This window comes from Erythrolamprus reginae, chromosome 3 (assembly GCF_031021105.1).
Source record: "Erythrolamprus reginae isolate rEryReg1 chromosome 3, rEryReg1.hap1, whole genome shotgun sequence".
NCBI classification, from domain to species: Eukaryota; Metazoa; Chordata; class Lepidosauria; order Squamata; family Dipsadidae; genus Erythrolamprus; species Erythrolamprus reginae.
In genome coordinates, this window is record NC_091952.1 from 184,255,481 (window position 1) to 184,281,848 (window position 26,368).

At 36.9% G+C, this 26,368-nt stretch overlaps 1 protein-coding gene across 1 annotated transcript; it reads left to right on the plus strand.

Moving 5' to 3' along the window:
* Positions 1-10,093: 10,093 nt before the first annotated feature.
* NRSN1 (neurensin 1) lies at positions 10,094-25,127 on the plus strand. The gene is made up of 3 exons (XM_070749122.1): positions 10,094-10,241; positions 20,743-20,943; positions 22,464-25,127. The coding sequence occupies exons 2-3, from the start codon at positions 20,752-20,754 to the stop codon at positions 22,860-22,862; spliced, it is 591 nt and encodes a 196-aa protein (XP_070605223.1). The 5' UTR covers positions 10,094-10,241; positions 20,743-20,751; the 3' UTR covers positions 22,863-25,127.
* The last annotated feature ends 1,241 nt before the right edge of the window (positions 25,128-26,368 follow it).

The window sequence follows — 26,368 nt, forward strand, 5'->3', positions numbered from 1 at the left end:
TTCTTGTGATTTGATTCACACATAATGCTAACCCATGCATCATTGTTTAAAAAGCAAAGTGCCTAATTGTGTTCATTAGGCACTGCATTGATCCATAATACACTTTGTTTAGTTTGGAGTTAGTATAATGTCTAAACTGAGCTATTGTGATTTGTTTTACAAGTCTAGGTAATGCAGAGCTTAGAATAATAGGAAAACAGTGTCTAGTGTGCACTTCATAGATGTTACCATATAATTTGTGTAGGGCGATGCTTCAATTATTTGTTGTTGATAGCAATTATATTACTATCCTATAACCAAAGAACAAATTATATTATTAAGGGGGGGATGGCGTCTAATTTACCTCGCTGCCAGTTCGCTTCCAACTGTGGCAAAAAAGGATATAAAAGTATGGCAAAGTTCACTTACCATATTTTTCAGAGTATTGGATATGCCAAAGTATAAAATGCACCTTAATTTTGGGGGAGGAAAATAAGGGGAAAAATCTGCCTACCAGGTATTTATCTGACTAATGTCTTTATTCTGGTCATATAATGTACATGTTATTTTATCCCCTGGTTAAGGCTTAAAAACACCTTATTCGGAGCAAGTAGCAATGAAAAAAAAAAGCCAGCAAATATTAAGGGCTGGAAAAAAATCTTCTTCAGAGAGAGTAGCAATGAAAAAGCTTGCAAGCTGGTAAGAACCATAAAGAATGTTAGCACCTTGTTAAGGCTGGAAAAAACATTATTTGGAGCAAGTGGCAATGAGAAAGAGCCTGAAAAGACTTAGGGCTGGAAAAAACATTATTCGGAGTGATTAGCAATGAAAGCTTCCCAGCCAGTAAGAGCTGGGAAGATCGTTAGCATCTAGTTAGGGCTGGGGGGGAAGCTTCCAAAAAGCTAAATTTGGAGTATAAGTTGCACCCAAATTTTCAGCCTCTTTTTTTTGGGGGGGGATGCATCTTATAGTCTGAAAAATACAGTAACTTCTGTCTCACTTAGCAATAGAAATTTAGGGTTCAATTGTATTTATAAGTCCAGGAGCCAACTGTATAACAATCAGAGGGTGGGATTCAAGAGTTGTTCTGCTAACATTATAACTATTGTTCTGTTTTTTTGTCAATGGAAGGACAGTTGGAGAAACAAGAATAAAAAGGATCTGTATGTGGAAGTTTCTTCTTGTAGAGATGCTGGAGCACAAAAGAAAATGTTACTCATTTAATCAGGACCCAGAGTGTTCCTGAATATGGGTCATCCAAAGCCCATGATCTTTTGAAGCAATAACTATAAAAATTCACAGAGCAGCTCCTTTGTCATAGTTTCACACTCTAAAAATACAAAGTGATGTTGCAAGTATGAGTAAGCTTTAAAAGGTAGGAGGTTGGGAAGTAACCTGTGAAAACATGAAGTTCCTTCCTGAAAACTCTGAATAAGTTGAAGCCTACAACATTTTAGGTTGTGTATTGATAGTCCCAGCACAGCCCCATTTCTCAGTAACCATAGAAGTTTTGAATCCATTTTCATTGCCCTAACACAGGGGTGTCAAACTGGCAGTCTGTGGACCAGATGTGTCACAACCTCCCCCCCACCCCAGCTCCGCAAATGGAAAAAGCATCACATGATGGCAATGTAACACTGTGAGTTTGACACCCATGCCCAAACAAAAGGGAAAAAAGGAATAAAGACTGTTCTCATTTAGCAACCACAATTGGGACTGGTAACTTGGTTGTTAAACTGCAGTTTAATGTTTCCAAATGTAAAATAATGCACTTGGGGAAAAGGAATCCTCAATCTGAGTATTGCATTGGCAGTTCTGTGTTAGCAAAAACTTCAGAAGAGAAGGATTTAGGGGTAGTGATTTCTGACAGTCTCAAAATGGGTGAGCAGTGTGGTTGGGCAGTAGGAAAAGCAAGTAGGATGCTTGGCTGCATAGCTAGAGGTATAACAAGCAGGAAGAGGGAGATTGTGATCCCCTTATATAGAGTGCTGGGGAGACCACATTTGGAATATTGTGTTCAGTTCTGGAGACCTCACCTACAAAAAGATATTGACAAAATTGAACGGGTCCAAAGACGGGCTACAAGAATGGTGGAAAGTCTTAAGCATAAAACGTATCAGGAAAGACTTAATGAACTCAATCTGTATAGTCTGGAGGACAGAAGGAAAAGGGGGGACATGATCGAAACATTTAAATATGTTAAAGGGTTAAATAAGGTTCAGGAGGGAAATGTTTTTAATAGGAAAGTGAACACGAGAACAAGGGGACACAATCTGAAGTTAGTTGGGGGAAAGATCAAAAGCAACGTGAGAAAATATTATTTCACTGAAAGAGTAGTAGATCCTTGGAACAAACTTCCAGCAGACGTGGTTGGTAAATCCACAGTAACTGAATTTAAACATGCCTGGGATAAACATATATCCATTGTAAGATGAAATAGAGAAAATAGTATAAGGGCAGACTAGATGGACCATGAGGTCTTTTTCTGCCGTCAGTCTTCTATGTTTCTATGTTAACCAAAGCAGTCAAAGGCGAAACTGCAGCTGTGCTTACAATCTTACTTCAGCTTGCTTTTGTTTTACAGACCTGCAAAGATCATAAATGCAAGAATTAGTTGCAAAATTACTTTCTCATCCTTGTTTTAATTGTGAATGGTCAATATACAAAGCAATTGCTAAATGAGGGTTCACTGTACAAAATAAATTACCACAACAGAACAATAATATAGATGAGATTCTCCTTTCAAATATTAATACATTGTTTTATAGATTCTTCACATATCCATTTTGATGATAAAGTATTAAATTTAAATATTTCTGCCTAAAAAACACCCTAAAATTGCAATGACTCCTCCAGTTTTAAAACTGCATGATCACCAGGAATTGTGGCCTGTCCACGTCCTACGCAGCTGATCATGGATTCTGGGGATCAAGAGATGGGTGTGGGTTGATATCCTAGGCTAGTGTACTTGGCATCTGAGTCTGATAGTGAAGAGGTCGGAGAGGATGTGGGGTCAGAGGCTGAAAGCCAACCAGGGCCTGTTGCACCTCCAGAAGTGCCCATGGGTGGAGGAGGAGCCTCTTCTTGATGCCAGAGTATGCAGAAGTGTGAGAAGACATGAGTGGCTGAGCAGGAGGAGGTCTCTGTGTGAATAGATCTCTAGAACTTTTGGCTACACCTTTGGGCTATATAAGGGTGAACCTCATGATGAGCTAGTGCGAAGTCAACTTTCAAATGTGAGCGATAAATGTTTGGATTTGGCTCTTATGTGAATTACCAGGTAAGAAGGTGGAATCTTGATGTCTGGGCTTCCTGCCAACTCATTAATTAGAGATTGGATCAAAGAGAAGTATTTGGGAGGTTTGGCTTTATGTTTGAGACTTTAATGAACAGCTGATATGAATGGAATTATTTCTTGCTTCACTGATACATTTTACACAGTTAAACCTTTCTGATGCTAAATTATTAGAATTACATGCTTAAATTTCATCAAAGCCGTATGTGTGTACTTATTTCTTGGAGAGCTCATCGCTTGGACAGAACGGGAATTCAACAGCTGAAGTTTTTCTCAGCAGAGAGATTTTGCCAATAAAGATTTTAACCGTTAGGTTTCTGCTGGTTTTTATTTTGTTTTGTTTTTGCTCTGTAACTGAAAGTAAGAGTAAAAGAAATGGAATACTAAATGGAATATTAAAGATGACTATGTTATGGGTTGCAAGAAAGAATTATAGGACAGGAAACATTCCATGGAAATTAAAGGTCCTATTCCAAGAAAAAATAGTTTTCTATCTTAGTCACAAAGTCACATGATTACTTTGGGCCAGGCACTCTCCCTCAGCCCTAAGAAAGGGGCAATGGTAAACCACTTTGAAAAATCTTGCCAAGAGAACTGTGCAGGCAGTTAGTTCGGGCAGTTGCCAGGAATCAACATTGACTCCAAGCTACAAAATAAATGAAGATATTTGAAGCATAGGACAGTGAAATATAAATGCTCAAATAAGTGAAAGATGGAGCCAGCCAGTCATAATACCACATAAATACAACCTCGATAATTTCAAGCATCACCTTGGAAATATTAAAAATCACCTGTCAATTCTGAAAGTACACTGTGTGCTATCAGCTGGCTCCATCTATATTCCCTTGATGGGCAGATCTGGAAGAAAATAATCTTATGTATTCATACTTAACTGCACATTCTCTATCTACTTTGTACTTTATTTCTTGTTCTTAAATATCCATATTGCTTCCCAACAGGGCATCAGCTACAACCATCTGAATACTTCATCACATTTTAATTAACCTAATAAATATTTTGATTGGAGACAAAATGAAACTCTGTACATATCTCATTTAGCATCACACTACAGCTACTGTGCCTCACTGGCACAATCATTGATTCTAATGTGTAAACTCAGCCATTGTCATTAAAGAGGCAACAAAAAAGTGCACTTTAAATATTTCAGTGTGGCTAATCCATTGAAACAGATTCCCAATCGATTTAAAATTGAAGTCACTAACATTAAAGTTGCCTAGAAGTCCCATTGAGTTCAAGGAATACTTTTGCCATATGCACAAATATGGCACCAGTGAACGCAAAAGGATCCATTTTTTAAATAGACATTTAAAAGTATCGGATTTATGTGTTAGAAAAGACTACATTCCTGAATTATTACAATTTTAGAGATGTCCTGGGTTCTGTTACTGGGCTCTTATTGGAACACAGAAAAAAACTCCTCTCAGATTCAGGGATCCTATGCCTAAGAATCATTAGTCGAAAGCAAAGTAATTGGCCTTTGAGTTTACTCTTTTTACCCTTTGATTAATCCAGTGTTTCCCAACCTTGGCAACTTATTTATTTGTTTGTTTGTTTGTTTGTTTGTTTGTTTGTTTGTTTGTTTGTTTGTTTGTTTGTTTGTTTGTTTGTTTGTATGCCGCCCCTCTCCGCAGACTCGAGGCGGCTAACAACAGCAGTAAAACAGTACAACAAAATCCAATACTAAAAAACTGTTAAAAACCCATTATATAAAAACCAGTCATACATACAAACATACCATGCATAAAATTGTAAAAGCCTAGGGGGAAAGTGTATCTTAGTTCCCCCATGCCTGGCGGCAGAGGTGGGTTTTAAGCAGCTTACGAAAGGCAAGGAGGGTGGGGGCAATTCTAATATCTGGGGGGAGTTGGTTCCAGAGGGTCGGGGCCGCCACAGAGAAGGCTCTTCCTCTGGGTCCCGCCAAGCAACATTGTTTGGTTGACGGGACCCGGAGAAGACCCACTCTGTGGGACCTAACTGGTCGCTGGGATTCGTGCAGCAGAAGGCGGTCCCTGAGGTAATCTGGTCCGGTGCCATGAAAGGCTTTATAGGTCATATAAAGCCGTTGGCTGGAGAATTCTGGGAGTTGAAGTCCAATTATCTTCAAGTTGCCAAGGTTGGGAAACACTGGATTAATCCATTAGTCTGAATATCTAGCTGTATTTCCCTATTAGTGCTAGTGTGAGAGCTAGCTTTGTCTAGTAGTTAAGGCGCCAAGTTAGAAAGCAGGAGACTGTGAATTCAAGTCCTTAAGCTATGAGAGCTAACTTGGTGACTTTGGGCCAGTTGCTCTCTGTCAGTCCAACTCACTTCACAAAGCCGTTGTTGTTAGGAAAATAGGCCAAAGAAGACATACTAGATATGCTTTGAGTTACTTTCAAATAAATAAATAAATAAATAAATGATGATTGACAAACCTCTACCCATGACGTAGCCTAATCCCATTTAATGTTATCCCAATAGGCATTCTATTTTTAACTTAATGAGACAGATTTCATCTCTGCTTGTGCAGAGATTCTTGTTCTTCTTCTTTCTGGCCCTTTTAAGTGTTGCAATATTGATTTAGGACCCTATATTGTTATTCTTTTAGATTGTTTATTTCTTTAAAAATACCCTAGTAATAAATACACATATTAAGCATATAAATACAGAATGATTATAGGAGGAGATCAGGCAGATCTTCTGGGTGGTGGAGTTAAACACGTTATCAGTTTAGAGACATTACATTGCCACAAACAATCCAAGTCCAAACCACTTTTAATCCATCTAGCACCATTTTAGTTGACTTGATTGTTTATAATTTTATTTATTAGATTTGTATGCCGCCCCTCTCTGCAGACTTGGGGCGGCTTGTGTATAGGCTTGAATAAATCTTTTGTTTTGCAACTGAATGTAGGATCCTGATCCTTTGTACCTGACAATAACCTATGAACAAAGAATACACAGAAGCCTAGCCCTTTATCCAGTGAACAGCATGATGGCTCATTTTATCACATGTTTACATGTACATGTCTGAATTTCTCACACAAAACCTACAAGCTTCTAACAGCAAGCTTCTATCAACAGATGCATAATAAAACAGAAAGCCTCATTAAAGATTTGAAGAATATGTGCTTTAACAGAATCTCATTAGTTTTCCTAGTATTACCTGAGGAGGCTTTTATTGGGAAATTAGTTAGTCACTTTATACAAGTAAACTGACCCCTTCCATAGCAGAAATCTGAGATTTACCTTAGGCAACAAAAGTGGATACTTTTGTTGCATAAGGAATTGTTGCAAATCAAGGAATATCTGTTACTAATATATTTTATTAATAACAATAAAAAAATAATACAAAAATAATACAAAAAGAGAAGATTATACAATCACTTATGACTACTTGTAATTTCTTATTCACTTCACATTTCTATAATCTTAGAAAGCAAAATTCATTTTTATTGTTATAACAGATTAAAAGATCTGTGCTGCTTGTTATCAAAATCCGAGTCGAAGTGAGGACCTCGCTAATCCTGATGCTGGTAGGCGGAGGTAGAATTCTTGTTTTCTTATTTTCCTCCCCAAAAATTAAGGTGCATCTTATATTCCTGTGCATCTTATACTCTGAAAAATATGATAATTCAAAACTGCCTGAATAATTATGTGATATTACAAAAAAGAAAGAAAGAAAGAAAGAAAATTGAAGCAGGATCACAAGTTCCAATCAGTTCAGAAACTTTAACATGGTAGTATCACATCTTTATAGCTCTTAAAAGAATGAAATAAATTTGTATTTCATGGATGAACATCTAAAAAGCCAAGTGGAATGAGATTTTATCCAGAAGTTCAGATATTTTTCATCAGTCAAGTCATATTCTCTGTGCAAAGAAATCTGGTAATATTGCATGCTTAAACTGACAAATGAAGCGTTGGCCATATCAAATCATGATCCCATTTTATAAGCAAGTTAATATCTTCTAAAGAACACTTATTTCATAAAATAGAAGTTTTGACCAATTTCAGGTCAGAAATGTATGCCTGCACACCTTTAAAAACCACAATATTTTGAGGAGCCTAATAACATACAACTCAATCATCTGCCTATACCAGATCCCCAGCAAGAACTCAAGAGGCAGATATAAAAGCCAACTCCAAGTCTGAACATCTGGCTAACTGTGTGACATACCATCATAATAAATATGTTAGAAGTTAGAAACCAGCCAGCGAGGCAACTGGACTGTTAGATGAAAAGGAAAATGTGAGCAAACTAAAATTGGCTAAGGATGTGGAGAAACTGAATGAAGGCACTCCAGATTGCATTAAAGAGCAAATTAATTCACTCAAATATGAAATGAATGATCTTCAAAGATCCTAACAGTGATCCCTGTTTCAAAGGATTGGAGAGTGGCCAATGTAATAGCCATTTTTTAAAAAAAAAATGGATGAGGGACAAATGCAGGAAATCATAGTCTAATCAGATTAGTGTATTTGCTGGAGAATTTAGTGCTAATCAAATTAAATATTCTTCTCCTTCTAAACAAATTTGGTTCCTACAAAGCAAAATCCCATCTCACCAATGCATTAGGATGGTTTGAAAGTCATAAGAAGACACATGGTTAAAGGGAGCCAACAGATATTGGCTGGCTTTACTCATCACGCTGTTACTAAGCAGTGTTGGGGCTTTGGTTTAATATAAAATGTTAATTCAACTAATAGTGACTTATTTATGAAATCATTATTGAGACAAACCTTGTACTAATAGGGATTAAATAAATATTGCTACTTTATTAAAGTCTACTCAGTGATTAAGGTTGCATATTAAAGTTTGGGCAGCTCTAGTCAAATTTTAATGAATCTGTTTCCAAACAAAACCCCTAAATGGTAAATATTTAGATAAGATGTCTTTCTGCAAACTTGGATGCATAATTACCATATGTGTGCAGTTGTTTACAGTTGCAAAAGAACAACATATTAAAATGGATGCAAAATTTTGAATATCTTTACAGCCACTGCTTTGTAACACTTTCTTTGACAGAAATACCAGTTCCCAAATTATTTCTGCAAGCAGCTAAAAAAAATTCTGGGTTTTCTCTTTTGAATGCTTTCCCCCACTGTTCCTTACAAAATTCTATTTCAGAAATATTCCTGGGTCTTTCTGTAGATACTACTTGTCTGAGATCACCCTACAGATTTTCAATATAGGTTGTTATGAATAATATTCATAAATTCATTCCAAAATATTTATCTTGTTTCCTGTAATTCCTACTCATTGATATAGTGGATTTGGGAAAACTGCAGGAGACAGTGGAAGATTGGGGGGGGGGGTTAGTTCTGTGCTATTATCCATGGGGGGCACAACAAGTCAGACATAACTTGGCAACTGAACAACAGTACAAGTCTCACATTATGCCCTCCACATTATGTGCCCCATCACTGGAGTTTTTTAACAAGAGATTGGACAACCACTTGTCTGAAATGCTGTAGGGTTGTGGTCACCAACCAATGGTCCATGGTCCATTGGTGGTTCGTGAGAAAATCTTGACGGTCCACAGAAAAATTATTTGCATTTTTATATTGCACTAAATACTATTTAGCAATAATATTTAGACTTATATACCGCTTTCACATCACTCTTTAAGTGGGTTACAGAATTAGCACATTGCCCCCAACAATCTGGACCCTCATTTTACCCACTTCGGAAGAATGGAAGGCTGAGTCAACCTTGAGCCGGTGGTGAGATTTTAACTGCTGAACTACAGCTAGCAGTTAGCTGAAGTAGCCTGCAGTGCAGAACTCTAACCATATTAGTAGTTTGCGGGATTTAAAATTATGAATTTAGGGGTCCCTGAGGTACAAAAGATTTGTGACCCTCTGCTGTAGGGTCTCCCACTTTTGAAGGAGGTTGGATTTGAAGACCTCCAAGGTCTCTTTCAACTCTGTTATACTGTTACACATTTCAAGTAAATAGCATACCTACAACTCCGCCTTCTGCCGCACGAATCCCAGCGGCCAATTAGGTCCCACAAAGTTGGCCTTCTCCTGGTCCCGTCGACTAAACAATGTCGGTTGGCGGGACCCAGGGGAAGAGCCTTCTCTGTGATGGCCCCAGCCCTCTGGAATCAACTCCCTCCAGAGATTCGAACAGCCCCCACCCTCCTCGCCTTCCGTAAAATGTTGAAGCCTCACCTCTGTCGCCAGGCGTGGGGATGATTACCTCCCCCTTGTTGTTTTTCTGACCTCTGTAGTATCATAAATTGGGTTGGGTGTGCATGATTGTGTAATTGATGATTTTATGATACTGATTATGTTATACTAATGTTTTTAATTAACTTTTTAAATTTTAATATTAGATTTGTAATGTATTGTGCTATTGCTATGTTGTGAGCCGCCCCGAGTCTTTGGAGAGGGCTGGCATACAAACCTAATAAATTATTATTATTATTATTATTATTATTATTATTATTATTATTATTATTATTATTATTATGTTTGACCCACTACTTCTTGCTGCCTCTGGGTGATGGGAAGTTTTGTGTTGTGCTGTGGGGACTTATGGTGATGAGAGCAATGGAGGCAGAGGGACCAAGATGCATGCAGCCGAACGCTGGAGAGAACAGCTCATCATCTGCCAGCCATGTACCCTAAAAAGAGCTAAGATTGGGCGCTAAGACGAGGGCAACGCCGTTAAGCGAAGCCTGCCGAACGAGCAGCAGCCACTGAGGCCGGCCAAGCGGTCTTCGGAAACGGCGGCGGCGGCGGCTCCTCCTCTCCTCCTCCTCCTTCCCCTCCTCCTGCATTGCCTAACGGCGGCGCGACTCTCAATGCGCAGGCACCGGGCTGTAAATAATACGTGGCATCTGAGGCTGGAGCAGCTCAGAACAGAGATGGCAACCGAGCGAGAGATCTGCAGCTAACGCGGCTGCATTTGCTCGCCCGGTGGGGAAAGACGCAAGAGGAAGAAGAGGCGGATCAGGTAAGCCAGCCGCTTTGCAACACCACAGTCCGCTCGCATTCCGGCCTCGAATCTCATTGCTTTTTTTTGCGTCGTGCCATTGCTTGATCCGAACCTCCGGAGCAAGCCAGGCTAACCTGCACGGAGAGCAAAGCCGAGAGAGGGAGACATCACCTCTGCTCATAGGCAAAGCGCGGGTTCGAGTCTGGGCAAACAACTCCATCCTTGCAGTTTTGGAAAAGGGGAATAAAAAGTAACGAGCGGAAGAGTTAAAAAACGCAAAAGGATAGAGCAGTAATAATGTTTTTTTTTAAAAGAGAAAGACAGTTGTTTGCAGCCCGGCTGGGATTTCGCGGGATGGGAGGGGGGTTGGAAAGCGCTGTGCTGGCTTTGTTGGAGAGGTATTTTTATTTTCCAGACTGGCCTGCCTGCTTTTCAAACATTATAAAATCAGGTCGAGCGAGGCGGGGAAGAGAAGCGACAAAATGGAAAGGAAGGGGGTTTAGAAGAGCGAACCGTTCTCTCGAAGAGCCAGACTCTCTAGGGGGAAAAGTATCAGAAGAAAGGAAAAGAAGTTTGCCATCGAAGAAGAAATCAACGAGAGCCTAAGAAGACCTAGGTCACCTAAACAATTTGCAGAACTCCTCTCTGGCCTTCAGCACCTTGGACAGCTCCCGCTTGGGAGCGACAGGACAAAGTGAAGGACATGGCGGCAGAAAAATGCACCCTCTTGAAATAGACAGTAAAAGCTACCCGTTGTGGGTTGCTATCTCAATTGCTTCTTTTCTTCCTTTAAAGGAAGGCAATATTTTCATTTATTTAGATCTCCGGTGTCTAAATTCATTTATTATGAATTTCTGTCTTCTAACAGACAGGAATTCATAATAAGTGAATTTATTAGGAATTCCTGTCTGTTAGAATTCCTGTCTCTGGTGTCTAAATTCACTTATTATAAATTCCTGTCCTCCCGTGTTTTCTAAAACTATAAGATTACTCCAGTGGGGCAGTCTTAGAAGGATAATATATTCTGTCATTTGTGAAGACTGCCCATCAAATATCTGATCGTACAGATAATAACTACTTTTGTAATTATTTTAAAAAAGGAAATTCACATCCCATTTTTAAAATGGCTTCTGCATATCATGTATTGGCTGTCATGTCAGGGATTTTTTTCATGTATTATAAGTCTATTGTAAATGTTATTATTATTTTGCTAAGGTAATGGGATACGTAACATGATAACTCAGGTCATACTGTTGGATAACATGATTTCTCCAGCAGGCTTTGTAATTTGTTCACAGCCAAATTCGATATGTGGTTCTAAGCTTCAAGATAATCATTCAGAGAATATGTGCCTGATGTGTTATTGGCTAAAAAATAAGAAAGTGATTTCTTGATCAAACTTTTTGGGAAATGTTACAGAATTATTTTTCATGCTCTGTGATAATAGTTTTTGGAAGCATTTCTGCTGTGGTAATGATTGCTCTGTAGAACATGAAAGCCTAATTAGACAGTGGCATCATAAGTAAAGTGCTGTCTGTAGCCCCTCCCAATTGGACTTCAAGGTTCATTTTTAAGTACATTTCATGTTATTGGTAAGTGTTTTCACTGTCGTATCAGTAAAATGTTACTGAATGTAGAGGTAGGTAAATTTGTGGCCATCACTAAGACTCTGTACTCAGTGGCAATAATAGTGTCCCTTGGAACTCCTTGTCTCTTTTTTAAATGTAAAAAAAAATTCTTGCAGTTCCTCTGGCTATATACATTGCTTCTTTGTATGGAAAGGGGCAGAAATGAACGATCCATGTGGACATAGAATACCATTGGATAAAGAAATTTAAAATGTCTAAAGTTGTAGTGTTATTGTTATAGTTTTTGTCAAAGAAGTCAGACAGCTTAAAGAATTTATTTCAGTTTTTCTTAACTGGAAAAAAAATGGAAATATGGAGTGAAAGATCAGTATATAGCAATAGCACTTAGAATTATATACCATTTTACAGTGCTTTACAATCCTCTCTAAACATGGTCAGCATATTGCTCCCAACAATTTGGGTCCTCATTTTACTGACCGCAAAAGGATAGAAGGCTGAGTCAACCTTGAGCCTGGTGAGATTTGAACTGTCAAATTGCAGTCAGCAGAAGTAGTCTGACAAATTAATTATTCAATATAAATATATGAAAAATATTATCTGTAACATTTTTCAAAAGTTATATTAATCATAATCTGAGCACACATGCATATATGAACATAGATTGGTTTTATCTGAAAAATAAAAACTGGATGTTTTAAATCAAGACTATCAATTATCAATTTCTTCTTGTTCTATTCTGTGGAAATAAAAAATGTACTTTAGAAATAGATGCATGGATATAAACTCTCACTCCAAACTCATTAAAATGGTGTGTGTGTGTGTGTGTGTGTGTGTGTGTGTAACATATTTTTGATGATAATGAAAATTATATATATATATATATAATTTTGCTTGTTTGAGTAGAGCATGAGATCATATGCACTGAGGTTTTGCTTTGAAAATTTTTCAATGAACTACTCATTCTTGTCAATGGCATTTTCTCTAAAACACTGTTTTGGATTTTTTTTCTTAATATAAAAGTATTATAGCTCACAAAGAGCAATATGCATAACATTTTTAAAAACTCTAGTTTTTTTATTTGACCATACACTGATTGTGACAAGTTTCATTAATTTTCCTGTTGGTTTAATGTTTAAATTAAGAATTATTTCTAGTTATTCATAAAAATGTTCCGGATTGGGTTATAAGGATTCATTTTAGTCTTTCTTCTTTTTCCAACTCTATCCTGTATACTCTATATAGTTGATTTATTCACAAATTTTATTATGCCTACAATGTACCACTGTAATAAAATCCTACTGAAAAAAAAATCATTCGAGACATTCATGGTACCATTTTACCATGGTAACTAAAGATGCTATGGGATTACCTAATATGAAACTACATGTCCTAAAAAATTGATTGCATTTTTGTCATTTCTTGATGATCTTACTGATACTATTGTTTAACCATAATTATAAATGTTTGTACCAATTAAATTTAAAAAATGTTTTTCCTTTGGAAAATTGGTTTTTCCTTGGCAGGCAAATGATTTATCATTTGTATATTGTTCATCTGTGAAAGCAGGCATCTGTTGATACTTTCTTCCTCTGTAGTTATGGCAGCTTATTTTTCATCCACTTTGCTGATCAATTAACTTTCTTCCTTCTGGTAAAATTACTAATGCAATTTGTTGCTGGCTGTTCCTATTAGATTTGCTCACGCATAAGACCAAAAAAATTGTTTTTATAAATGATATTATGAAATGGATTCACTGATGAAGAGTATGTGGATATTGAGAAGTTTATGAAGAGCTTACTTAAGAAATTCCTTTAGCAAATGCTGTTTTTTCCAATCCATATCATTTTCAGAGAAAATTCATATAGCATTCCAAATACAATCACTCTCTTGCTTGCCTTTCCATTATCTCTGATTGGCCTATCCACATGTCGAGTAGGACACTATGGCTGTATCACCTGCAGGTGAACTTTCCAAACATTCTCTTCTCAGTTTAGAGGATGTCTTGCACTGTTCATGAGATAGCAGAGAGCATTAAATCCCTGATGTCAAGAGAGCAATGATCCTCAAAAGAACTTGCCTCTATGAATCAGAGTTTGGCAGTCTTTAATGTAAAGCATTCTTTCTAACAATTTTTTAGAAAGGTTCTACCATGGGTTCAACTTCACAGATGTATAGTCTGCCTGCCTTAAGGTACCTCCAGAAAAACTTTCTGGATACTCAACCTAAAGCTGTTACTGTTAGTGTAATAATCCACTAATGGATTATTTATCCCAAGAGGGTTCATCATCTACCATATTATTTTTTTCACCGCAGACAAAGGTATATTCCTCCTCCACTCCATGCATTTTGTAGCATATACAAGACTTGATACCCATAAGATTTGTGGACTTCGACTGACAGAATTCCTCAGCTAGACATTCTGGCTGGAAATTCTGTGCATTGAAGTCCACAAAAATTTGCCAAATTTGGAGACATTAAGCTATCAGTTTATAATTTTATAATGTTGGAAGTGCAGCTTTTATTCATTTTCCCACCAATGATTATTGCAATTGTTGCATTCATTGTCCCTAATTTTAATGTTTAGTCTTATGTAATTTCTGTTATTAGATGATTAAAATTAAAATACATGTATGATTCCCCAACACAATTAGTCAATATTTAATTTATTTAGATTTTTAAAAATCCATCCTTTATTGTTTTTATAATATACATAGGTAATACTTATTCCTCCCCCTATTATCCCCACAACAATAATAATAATTATTATTTATTACATTTGTATGCCGCCCCTCTCCGTAGACTCTTCTAATTCTGATTCTTCTAATTGCTGTGTATGTTTCTCCGCAAACTTGTAGAAGCAATGAATTACGAACTCTAGCTGACCAGATTATGTGGGCTGAAGTTAAATACCCAGATTCACTTCTAATCATTTTAGGAGATTTTAACAAAGCAAACTTAAGGAAAGAGCTACCAAAATATTTTCAGCATGCTAATAATCCTGTGAAATAAGTTAGACTGAGGGAGAATAGCCGGTCCAAAGTGCCCCAGCAATAGATTATGAAATATACTGAATTGAACTTTGCTTGTGTACATGAAATACCAATTGGGCCAATAGACCACATCCCAAATTGAATATATTCAACAGCTGGGGATCCATATATGTTAGGTGACATTCAGCAGCAAATGGATAATATGGCTTAGCCAAAATCAAGTGGGAAATTTTGAATAAGCGGGTTTAATACGCAAGAACTACCGGTAAATCTGTCATTGTTACATGAGCCCTGAATTGCTTCCTTCTCAAAGTTACATGATGAATGGACTGGATTACATCCTATTGTTAAGGATGGATTATATCGCTAGTAGTACGTGTAAATAATGCTATATGAGTTTGACTGCCTCCAAGAAATGTCCACCAGGGAATAAATGAAGCATGATTCAGTAGTCATGATCATTGACTGCTTCTTCAGAATGAATTAGATTGAGAATGCGTGCAATATTAGAGAGAGGTTTATTTTTGTTCTCGTTGATATCTCTTCCTCATTGATGGAGGGAGAAAAGGAAATAGAAGATTGGCAAGAGGTAAAATGCTACATTAGAATGACTGTGATCTTTTGAACTAACTGCTTTCTCTCCAATTAGTCTAGAGTCTAAAGAAATTCCAACTGCCCTGTAGACAACAAAATTATCAATAATAAAATATGTGATACTGACACTGCTGTAGTAGTGTGTGAACTTTGTCAGATTTAATAGCCTGTTGCTAAACTGTGCACAAATGGGTTAAATGCACAAGAAGGACTTCATCGGTCTATGGATGAAGTTGACAATGTTTGTTTGGGTTATTAACCAAACAAGACAGACACAGATTTCCGAGGATAATCAGATCTGCAGAAAAAATAATTGCTGCCAACCTGCCTTCCACTGAGGACCTGTATACTGCACGAGTCAAACAAAGACTGTGAAAATATCTACAGACCCCTCATACCATGGACATAAATTGTGTCAACTTTTACCCTCAAAACAACACTATAGGACACAGTGTAACAGAACAACTAGACGCAATGACAATTTTTTCCCCAAATGCCATCACTTACTATTATTCTTCTCATCCTAGTTCCTATCTCTTCCCACATATGACTATAACCATGTTGCTTGTATCTTTACAACTTATATTGTTTTAGTTGTTTGCTAGTACGATATGACTTTCACTAAGTGTTGTATTTTATTATTCTTGATGAATGTATTTTATTTTTCTTTATGTACACTGAGAGCATATGCACCAAAAACAAATTCCTTGTGTGTCCAATCACACTTGGCCAATAAATAATTCTATTCTGTCCTGTACTATCCTATCCTATACTATACTATCCCCTACTTACATAGACAAATATGATTCTATGATAGCTAAATCAGCTTTTAATTAACTGCAAATATCATTTCCTAAAGGGTAGGCAGATTATCTGTTGCAATAAACAGAGGGTCGGTCATATGACAGGACTTTAAAGGCAACATCATTGACATTGTCTTCTGCATTACATAATTGTGCAAATAATAAAGCTTATGCCATATGTTAATCTTTAAGGTTAGTATTTCTTATTATTGGCCTTGTTAACCTAAGAGTACTAATGGTACTTATAGACCAACAGTACAATTATTAATATATTTATGGGCCAACCGTACAGAATTCTCTGGGTGTCTCACAACAAGAAATAACTGAATAATTTAAAGTATAACAATAGCAGACACAGTAAAAGTTAAACATTGTTGTGATTACTGACACCAGCTGAAAAAAACCAACTAGAGAAGCTGGTATAGGAAAATTTAAAAGGAAAATCTATTTGTCAGGCAGTTAACTTTCTTTATCCAAAACCATCAATCAATCCAATCTTTAGGGAAGAACCAAGTATTATAATGACAGGGGGCTTATGCAAATCCAGAGAACTTATTAGCTATAATTAGTCCACAGATAGGGGTGGCATAAAAGTCAAATAAATAAATAAATAAATAAATAATTCAATTGGATAGACATAATTATTATATCTCTCTTTCCAAGTTTCTGGTTTGAATTCAATATATTTCAGAATTATTTGCCAATACGGTAACTGCTTCATGCAGTGTTCCTGAGTATTGCTACTCAAAAAAAGGAAATCCCAAATATATTATTCCCTCCAAAACTACAAGAGGTTGTCTCTGAGATATGACTAAGTATTGATGATCCCAATGCAAGCATGATGCAAATTGCCATGTCCATCAGATATGTAATACATGGTCTTTGCTTATCCTTATGCAAATCATCCTCATAATAAGTCCACATACAATATTTTGGCCATACATTGCCCATTCAAAGGACAGTTCATGATAGAAGAAAGTAATGGAACATCAGAGCAAATATATATCAATATATATATTGTATTATTGTTGTTGTGAGCCACCCCACGTCTTCAAAGAGGGGCGGCATACAAATCTAATTAATAATAATAATAATAATAATAATAATAATAATAATAATATTGACATTAGCTATCAATATTATGGACTTTAAAATTATTTAGGCTAGAGGTTCTAAATTCAACATTTTGGAAAAAATAGTTGCACATTAAAAAAAGGAATCAGTCTGTTATAGCAGAAAAACAAAATTTTATCCAGAATTGTTTTTCTATTGCTAGTCAAAAATAAACTCAAAGGAGGTTGGAGAAATACAATGCATATTTATCCTGAACCTTGATATAATCTGAAGAATTTGAGGATGGTTGTCATAGTGATGCAAACATCAGGATCTATGCTAGGTTCTGTCATTTGAATGTGATTGCCTTCTGATTTCCATATAATTTAAATATGAAGGCCAGTGTTCTTCTCCATCATAGTTTATCTGAGTAGGGATGGTTGTTTTGCAGTGAATTGTTGTAATTGTCTGCTTGAAAAGGGATGTGATATCTGAACGTACTATAAGAATAAATTTAAAAACAAGAGTAGTGAGCCGTTAATCTAGTTTAAATCAAAATGTTTCAGGGAACATCTATTAAAAGAAACCACATCCAGTTTTAGATAGCAAGCACAGTGATTCACTTGAGATTCTGTTGATCTTCACACTTTTTTTATATTCTTCCGATTAAACTCGTTTTTATGGTTCAGTGCTTGCCTACATTCACAGCTCCAGTAGACCTGCAATAAACTCAACCATATTGCTTCCAGGTTTTGTCTGAAATAACATTTTAGTTATTGGTAAATATAAATGGATTTAAAATTTAAGAGTGTTAGGTCCTATATTTATTAGCAAGCAAGAATCTTCTGGATCAAGTATAGGACATACATATTTCCATGAAAAAAGTCTATAAGCATTTTTCCTGCAAGTGAATGAATTAGTATGAATACTAATATCAAATGATCTAAGTGCCAAAGCCCACTGCAACAATATTGCCAAAAAGGCTTCAAGAGTTGTAAACCTAATCCTACGCAGCTTCTGCTCTGGCAATCTCACGCTACTCACCAGAGCCTACAAAATTTTTGCCAGACCCATCCTTGAATACAGTTCATCTGTCTGGAACCCATACAACATCTCGGACATCAACACCCTTGAAAATGTCCAAAGATACTTCACCAGAAGAGCCCTTCACTCCTCCACTCGAAACAGAATATCCTACGAAAGCAGTCTATCAATCCTAGGTCTAGAAAGCTTAGAACTACGTCGCCTAAAACACGATCTAAGTATTGCCCACAAGATCATATGCTGCAACGTTCTACCTGTCAATGACTACTTCAGCTTCAATCGCAACAACACAAGAGCACGCAACAGATTCAAACTTAATATTAACCGCTCCAAGCTTGACTGTAAAAAATATGACTTCAGCAACCGAGTTGTCGAAGCGTGGAACTCATTACCTGACTCAGTAGTGTCAACCCCTAACCCCCAACATTTTTCCCTTAGACTATCCACGATTGACCTCTCCAGGTTCCTTAGAGGTCAGTAAGGGGTGTGCATAAGTGCACCAGTGTGTCTTCCGTCCCCTGTCCAATTGTCTCTCATCTCATTTATTTTTTCTTCCTTTCAAATATGTTCACCTATACTTTTATATCTTTTCTTCTATTCTTTTCTTTACTTATATTATTACATATCTTTCTCTTCAATGTGTATTATGTATTGGACAAAGTAAATAAATAAATAAAATAAATAAGTCAGGTTGGTATCCTAGTAAAGAAAAACTATGAATGATAGAGATATCATTTCAGTGACTATAGAAACATGGAAAGCTTTCTTATGTTGGTGAATATAAGAGGTCTGTAAGGGGCATGCATAAGCTCACCATTATGCCTACCATCCTATTGTCCTCATGTATCTGTACTTACTTTGCTCCTGTTTATGTTTATACCTATACCTGATATCTTGTATATGTTTGACAAATGAATAAATATAAGATATTGGTGAAATATAAGTCAGAAATGGTCAGGAACGTCTGATTCACTGAGTGTGATGAAATATGGTGCTAGGGTATAGTTTCAGTTTGCTTAATATGTGAACAAAAATGAATTATATTACTCTAAGCTCAGTTTATGGCATGTTATGTTAACCCTGCCAATTCTGCCCTATTTAACAAACTGTATTTAAAGTACAATATCCCAAGCAAACTATGTCTGCTATTGGCTTGCCTAAATAGTGCTAATATTGATAACCTGCTCTAATCCAAGAGGACTCTTGGTGGTGTAAAGAAATGTAATAAAATAAAAATATTTAATCATAAAACTAATAATAAATGATAAAATAAAAAGTCAAGAAAACACGTCTGTACTCAGAATCCTTAGGAGCTATAATCTTGCACCATTAAATTGATTGGTTTGAGGCTTTGATTCAGGTTGTACATATTTTATAGAAGTCCAACCAGTAATGAGCAGCCAAAATTTTTACTGCCACACTATGGGTGTGGCTTATTTTGTGGCTGTGGCTTAATGGTCATGTGACAGGGTAGGAGTGGCTTGTCAGCCATGTGATCAGGTGGGAGTGGCTTGAACGATCATCATTGTTCAAGTGAACTGTTATGTCCTCGACTTACAACCTCACCAGTGTCATTCACTGGGGTGACAATTTGCTTCGCATTTCCTGAGCTCTCCTTCCTGTGTTGACCCCCACCTCAGGCTGGGTAGCTAGGTGAATGGGTGTTGCCAGAAGCATAAATTCTGCCAGTGCCACTTCCATCCAAGTGGGAGTGGCCATGTGAGGCTGGAGGGGAGACGAGCAGGAGAGAGGGAAGCTCGTCCAAGGCTAGGAAGGAGGAAAGAGGAAAAAAGCAAGGAGCACAGATGCAGCAGCATGGGAAAAAAAGGAGAGCCGAGCCGAGACCGGTAATCTAGTTTCAAGTTTCAAGTTTTATTGGATTTATATGCCGCCCCTCTCCGAAAACTTGGGGCGGCTAACAGCAATCATAGACAATATACAATAATAATCCAATACTAAAAGCAAATTAAAACCCCTTAATATAGAAAACCAAACACACATACAAACATACTAATCTAGGAAGTGACAGCTGCCAATCAGCTGGAGGTGCTCATGCATCTTCATTTCCACCGGTGGAACTGTGTTCCATCCCGTCCTGCCTGCTGCCCACCCCTGAGTCCAACCCATAATCCACAAACCTGGTGACACAGCGTATGTGTGTGTGATTTTTAACAGATCCCCTCTAAATAATTGACCCAGTCATCTACAAAATAAAAGATCTGAAAGAATACTTAAGCTTGTTTTAAAAACGATCTATTCTAATATAAATATCTACTATTAAATTTATTTCACTGGAAAAATTCTCTGATGAGGTTTTTCTTTTTCTTTTTTTCCTTTTATTTTCTTTTTTCTTTCTTTCTTTCTTTTTTTTTGAGATCATTCTTATAATTGGTACAACCCAATTATAGCTCTGTGGGATCCCAGTGTCCATTCTGTCTCATTGCAGGTGGGAAGGATGAGTGCGTATGCTGACATTAATGCATCAAAGCAAGGACCACAGGGTTCCACAGAGGGTGGTTACCAGCGCTATGGAGTTCGCTCTTACCTGCATCAGTTTTATGAAGACTGCACAGGATCCATTTGGGAGTATGATGATGATTTCCAGATCCAGAGGTCACCCAACAAGTGGAGCTCTACATTTTGGAAGGTACAGCTACTATCTAACAATTATCTTGCAGCGGATTTGTGGACTGTTTGACTCCAAAGGCATCCCAACCCATAAGCACTAATGACTGATGGGTTTTTTAGCATTTCCATTATAGCTTCATGTTTTCCTTTGTAGTTTATGACTATTTTACCCTAAGCTCTATCTGTGATGGAAAGGTGGGATGTTTATTTAATAAATCAATAAATACACAAGGCATTTATTCTCAGCTGTCAATCTCCTTCTATTTTGAAAGCAGGAAATTAGAAGCTTTAGACCAAATGGTTGATACAAGCTATATAAATTTTCATTAAACTTACTGTCTCCTAAACTTTCTCCCTTCAAGGTAAAGGAATCTATAGTTTTAGAACATTTTTAAAAAATCAGATATTTGAAATGAATATTGGACGAAAAAGCAGTCCTTTTTGTTTCAGAATAAACTGCCTCAAATTCCATCATTGGGAGAATAATAGAAGGAAAACATAGCATTTAAGCTAGGAATGCAAAGGTTTACAGAAAGGATATTTTTTATTAAATCAAAAGCTCTTATACACACACACACACACTCACACACACACACATACACACTGATTTATTTATTGTTCATTTTGCTTATTAAATATGTCTAAAACTTATCAGGAAAGACTTAATGAACTCAATCTGTATAGTCTGGAGGACAGAAGGAAAAGGGGGGACATGATCGAAACATTTAAATATGTTAAAGGGTTAAATAAGGTTCAGGAGGGAAGTGTTTTTAATAGGAAAGTGAACACAAGAACAAGGGGGCACAATCTGAGGTTAGTTAGTTAGTTAGTTTGTTAGTTAGTTTGTTTGTTTATTGATTTGATTTGATTTGATTTGATTTGATTTGATTTGATTTGATCTGATCTGATCTGATCTGATCTGATCTGATCTGATCTGATCTGATTTGATTTGTATGCCACCCCTCTCCATAGACTCGGGGGAAAAGATTAGAAGTAATGTGAGAAAATATTATTTTACTGAAAGAGTAGTAGATGCTTGGAACAAACTTCCAGCAGACGTGGTTGGTAAATCCACAGTAACTGAATTTAAACATGCCTGGGATAAACATATATCCATCCTAAGATAAAATACAAGAAATAGTATAAGGGCAGACTAGATGGACCGTGAGGTCTTTTTCTGCCATCCATCTTCTATGTTTCTATGTCTATAGTCAATAGAGTTGATAAAGACCCTATTTATTTTCATGGGATTTGGGTATTGATAACTATGTTGTTTATAGACAGCTATCTCTGATCCCCAAATTCTCTAGATCTGATAAGACAGCAATTGCCATTAGTTCCACCCCAAACTTTTCCAACAGAGAACAAATTCATCTGTCAACAGGATGAAAGCCCTTAAGCAACTTAAATTTCATAGAAGTGACTATAAATATCAGTGACACTTTAGTCATGTTTAACATCTAAGGACATAACCACAAAGCAAAAGCCATCAAAATAGAAAATAGCCTTGTTGTTTTCTGAAATCTCTCTGTTTTTCAGATTGGACTCATCTCGGGGACAATGTTCATGCTGACCGGGATCATAGTTCTTGTAGTAGGGTTTCTGGTAACCCCCAAAATTGAAGCCCTTGGAGTAGAAGATTTCGTGGTGGTAGATACCCACGCTGTCCAATTTAACAGAGCCCTTGATGTGTGCAAGTTGGCGGGAGCCATATTATTCTGCATTGGAGGAACCACAATGGCAGCCTGTTTACTCATGTCCGCCTTTGCAAAAAGCTACTCCAAGGAAGAAAAATACCTGCAGCAAAAATTTAAAGAGAGAATAGCAGATATGAAAATCCAGACCTACCCAGTCACAAAAGCCCCAGCACCTGGAGAATCCAAGATCCCGGTTACATTGTCCAAAGTTCAGAATATCCAGCCATTATCTGAGACCTGATTCCTCTTCTCTTTATGCTAACACACCCTTATTGTGAATTTTAAAAGATGGTCTTGATTAGCACTTGAATCTGGGTTGGTAGTGTGACAATTCTGGATTCAGCAGCAAAAGAAGCAGACAGGGGATAGGGGAAACCCCTATTTTGATAGGACTATAGGAGTGACAAGGAAGTGAAGGTTCAGCCATGATTGGTTTTAATAAAGCGTTATCATGTATGTTGTGAAGGGATTTTTTTAAAAATCCACAGAACCATTTAGGTTCTCCCCTTCCAGAACATGGTTCGTTCTTCTCCACTTACTGTATCTCTTCCTTGTTACAGTTTATTCTTTATTTAACTAATGAATATGTCTGTCTGTTTAGTGTGAACAATTTAAACACATTGTCCTGTTCAACAAGAATGGTCAGAGTCCCACAAAAACTCTGTGGGTGCATGTATCAGAGAGCATAAAGCAGGCAATTTCTCTTTCTATCACACACGTTTATTCCCCTGGAGTACAAGCAGAACCACACCTTATGCAAACATTAAAAAAAAAAATCCATCATATGCATGTGATTCTGGTTTTTTTAATATATAAATACCCAAAGCGTTCTATCCATTCTAAATTTAGAAATTTAAATCCCTTTATCTTTGGCCTCCAAAGCCTCTTCCTACTGCAAGCGTGATTTCAGCTTGCCACTCTTTTGAGAGGGGAACACAATTTACTCATGTTTTGTCTCTCAGAGACGCTTAAGTTTTATGTTTTAAAAATATAGCACCTCGCTCCCCAAACCAGAAAACCACAGTCTTGTCCTCTTGCACAATGCAGCTTTACTTCACCGTACAAATTCATTCCCAACCATTTTATATATATAATAGTAGCTTATGATGGTGCCATTTTAAGTCAAAATACCATATTTTCCCCAAAATAAGACCATGTCTTATATTTTTTTGAACCGTGAAATAAGTGCTTGGCCTTATTGCCATGCACTCAAAAGCCCAATTGGGCTTATTATCAGGGGATGTCTTATTCTGGGAGAAGCAGGGTATGTAGTATTCAAGGCAAGTCAACTTATCGTCTTTTTAAAGAGAGTACAACCTTTGTAATCATTGAAAGATAGGCTGCATCGAACTGGTTCCTTTTTGGGGTCATTCTCAATTCCTCAGCCTACATATATCTTTATTTTTGTAATTCTCCGTTTCTGTTAAGATTAATGAAGACTATTATGAAAGGCACCCAGTGTTTTAGCATGGAAAATAATACAGAATTAATTAACAGGTCTGGCCTTGAGCCTTTATGAAGAAAAAAAAAACCATAGTCTGATTGTGCTAGACGGAGTGCACAGTTTTACCAGAACAAGTGAAGGGGCCATAAAAATAGCCTTTGCATTTGGATGTGTACATAGAGCTCTTATAGCAGAGGTGTTCAAACTTGGCTACTTTAAGACTTGTGGACTTCGATTCCCAGAATTCTGGGAGTTGAAATCCACAATCTTAAAGTTGCCAAGTTTGGGGACTCCTATCTTAAAACAGACATATGGAAATTCTTCCTTTTAATGTCATGGCTATCAAAGACACGCTACAACAGCATCAAATAACTAAACAAGCCAGAGCCACAATTTTGTATCTACTTTGATATCCAATACAGTAAAGAAGGAGTAAAGAAGAAGAAGAATGTCATGGTGGGAACAAGTACACCCACTACATAAATACAAACACTAACAAAACATATATACACATTACATACATACATACATACATACATACATACATTCATACATACATACATACATACATACATACATACATACATACATACATACATACATACCTGCATACACAGAGAGAAAAGGCCACAACAAGATTGGCCTTCTCCATTTGTGAAAACCACTATCAACATCCCTATCCGTGATTTGTTATTAATTTCAACAGGACTGTTGTAGGAAGAATGTCAGAAAGTATCCCATTTATTTTGATGTCTGAGATATTCTTCAATCTTTCCTTGAATCTGTTTGACCTTGAGCTGAAATATCAGATACCGTGTTTCTGATTAGGAAAGAAAGTTTTTCCTTAAGCAGAGAACAGCTGTGAAAATGCTTACTTACTGTTTTACCTTTTCACTAAAAATAGAAATCATCCATGTCTCAAGAGACAGTTACTGTCAACCCTTTTATCAATGGAACTAAAAAAAAACCTATGTAAAAATGTGAACTTTGTATTATTTGACATGTGTTCCCTACAATTCCATATATTTTTTCCAATGGATTAATAAAACTATTGAGAACTAACTTTCTTGATGAGGGATTTATTTACTTATTTATTTATTTTAGTTAGTTTGTTAGCTATAAATATAGCTAAAAACTAATATGAAGGTCTTGGCATATTCAGCTTTCTTCCCGTGTAGGATTCAGAGATTTCTGGCGAAGTTTCAACGAGGTATATTAAATGTTCACAGTGTCATGTAGGAGTTACTGATTGGGCTCATACATTGTTTAGCCTTAGTTTATTAAACAAGTTATAGATGTTTGGGTTCACAAAACACATTAAGCTATACATTAAATAAACAATGCTACGATTTAGACTAATTTGGCAACTTTATATTATGGAAAATGGGGGTAGGAAACACAAAGTTTTACAGTGATATTCTGGAAGCACCTTGAGGGTGGGGAGGCAATTAGACTTCAACTCTGCAATAGAATTGAAATAGCTTCTTGGATAAGAAGCGAAAAGTTTTCAAAGAAAAAACCATTGCCTTTTGGAAAAAGCACCTTTTGGTTAGCCATGACCTGGCTGCAAAGTTTAACCTAAAAAACTTTTAAGACGATTTATGATTGCTGCTGTTGTTGTTGTCTGCAAAACAGCTGGACAAATGCACACAGCATATACTGAAAACAGAGGGCTGGGAGAAGAGCAATTTATTTTTCTCTTTCCATTGGAAGTAGGGGCTAAGGGATTTTGTTATTTTAGGAACTGCCATAGCTTAGATAGGGAACCCTAATCGCAGGTTTTATATTCTCTCACTAATTAGCTGAAAGGAGCATTTCATTAGTCTGAGGTAGACAGACAAGAAGCATAATTATGACCACTAACCCTGTATTTATTGTAGGGTTACAAGAACAAAATTTTGCAAGACTGTATTTTTTCCTTCCCCTCCTTTTACTCCCTGAAAAACTAGGGCAGGTTCCTTTTGAAATCCTTCCCATGCCATCCTCTTCTCTCTGTTGACTGAGATTCCTTTTACAGGGCAATTGTTCACTCTGTGGCTCTTCCTCCTCTCTGCCAAGGCCATTCTCACACAGCAGAACAACAGAATAACAGAGTTGGAAGGGATCTTGGATGTTTCACTCCAAGAATAGAATAGAACTACAGTGGTACCTCTACCTAAGAACGCCTCTACTTATGAACTTTTCCAGATAAGAACCGGGTGTTCAAGATTTTTTTGCCTCTTCTCAAGAACCATTTTCCATTTACAAACCTGAGCCTCCAAAACTGTAACCGGAAAAGGCAGGGAGAAGCCTCCAGGGGCCTC

Excerpts from the sequence above, each read along its gene's own strand:
- NRSN1 (XM_070749122.1), top strand. The coding sequence starts at position 20,752 with ATGAGTGCGTATGCTGACATTAATGCATCAAAGCAAGGACCACAGGGT. Across the intron at positions 20,944-22,463 it reads GGAGCTCTACATTTTGGAAG|ATTGGACTCATCTCGGGGAC; the intron begins GTACAGCTACTA and ends TCTGTTTTTCAG.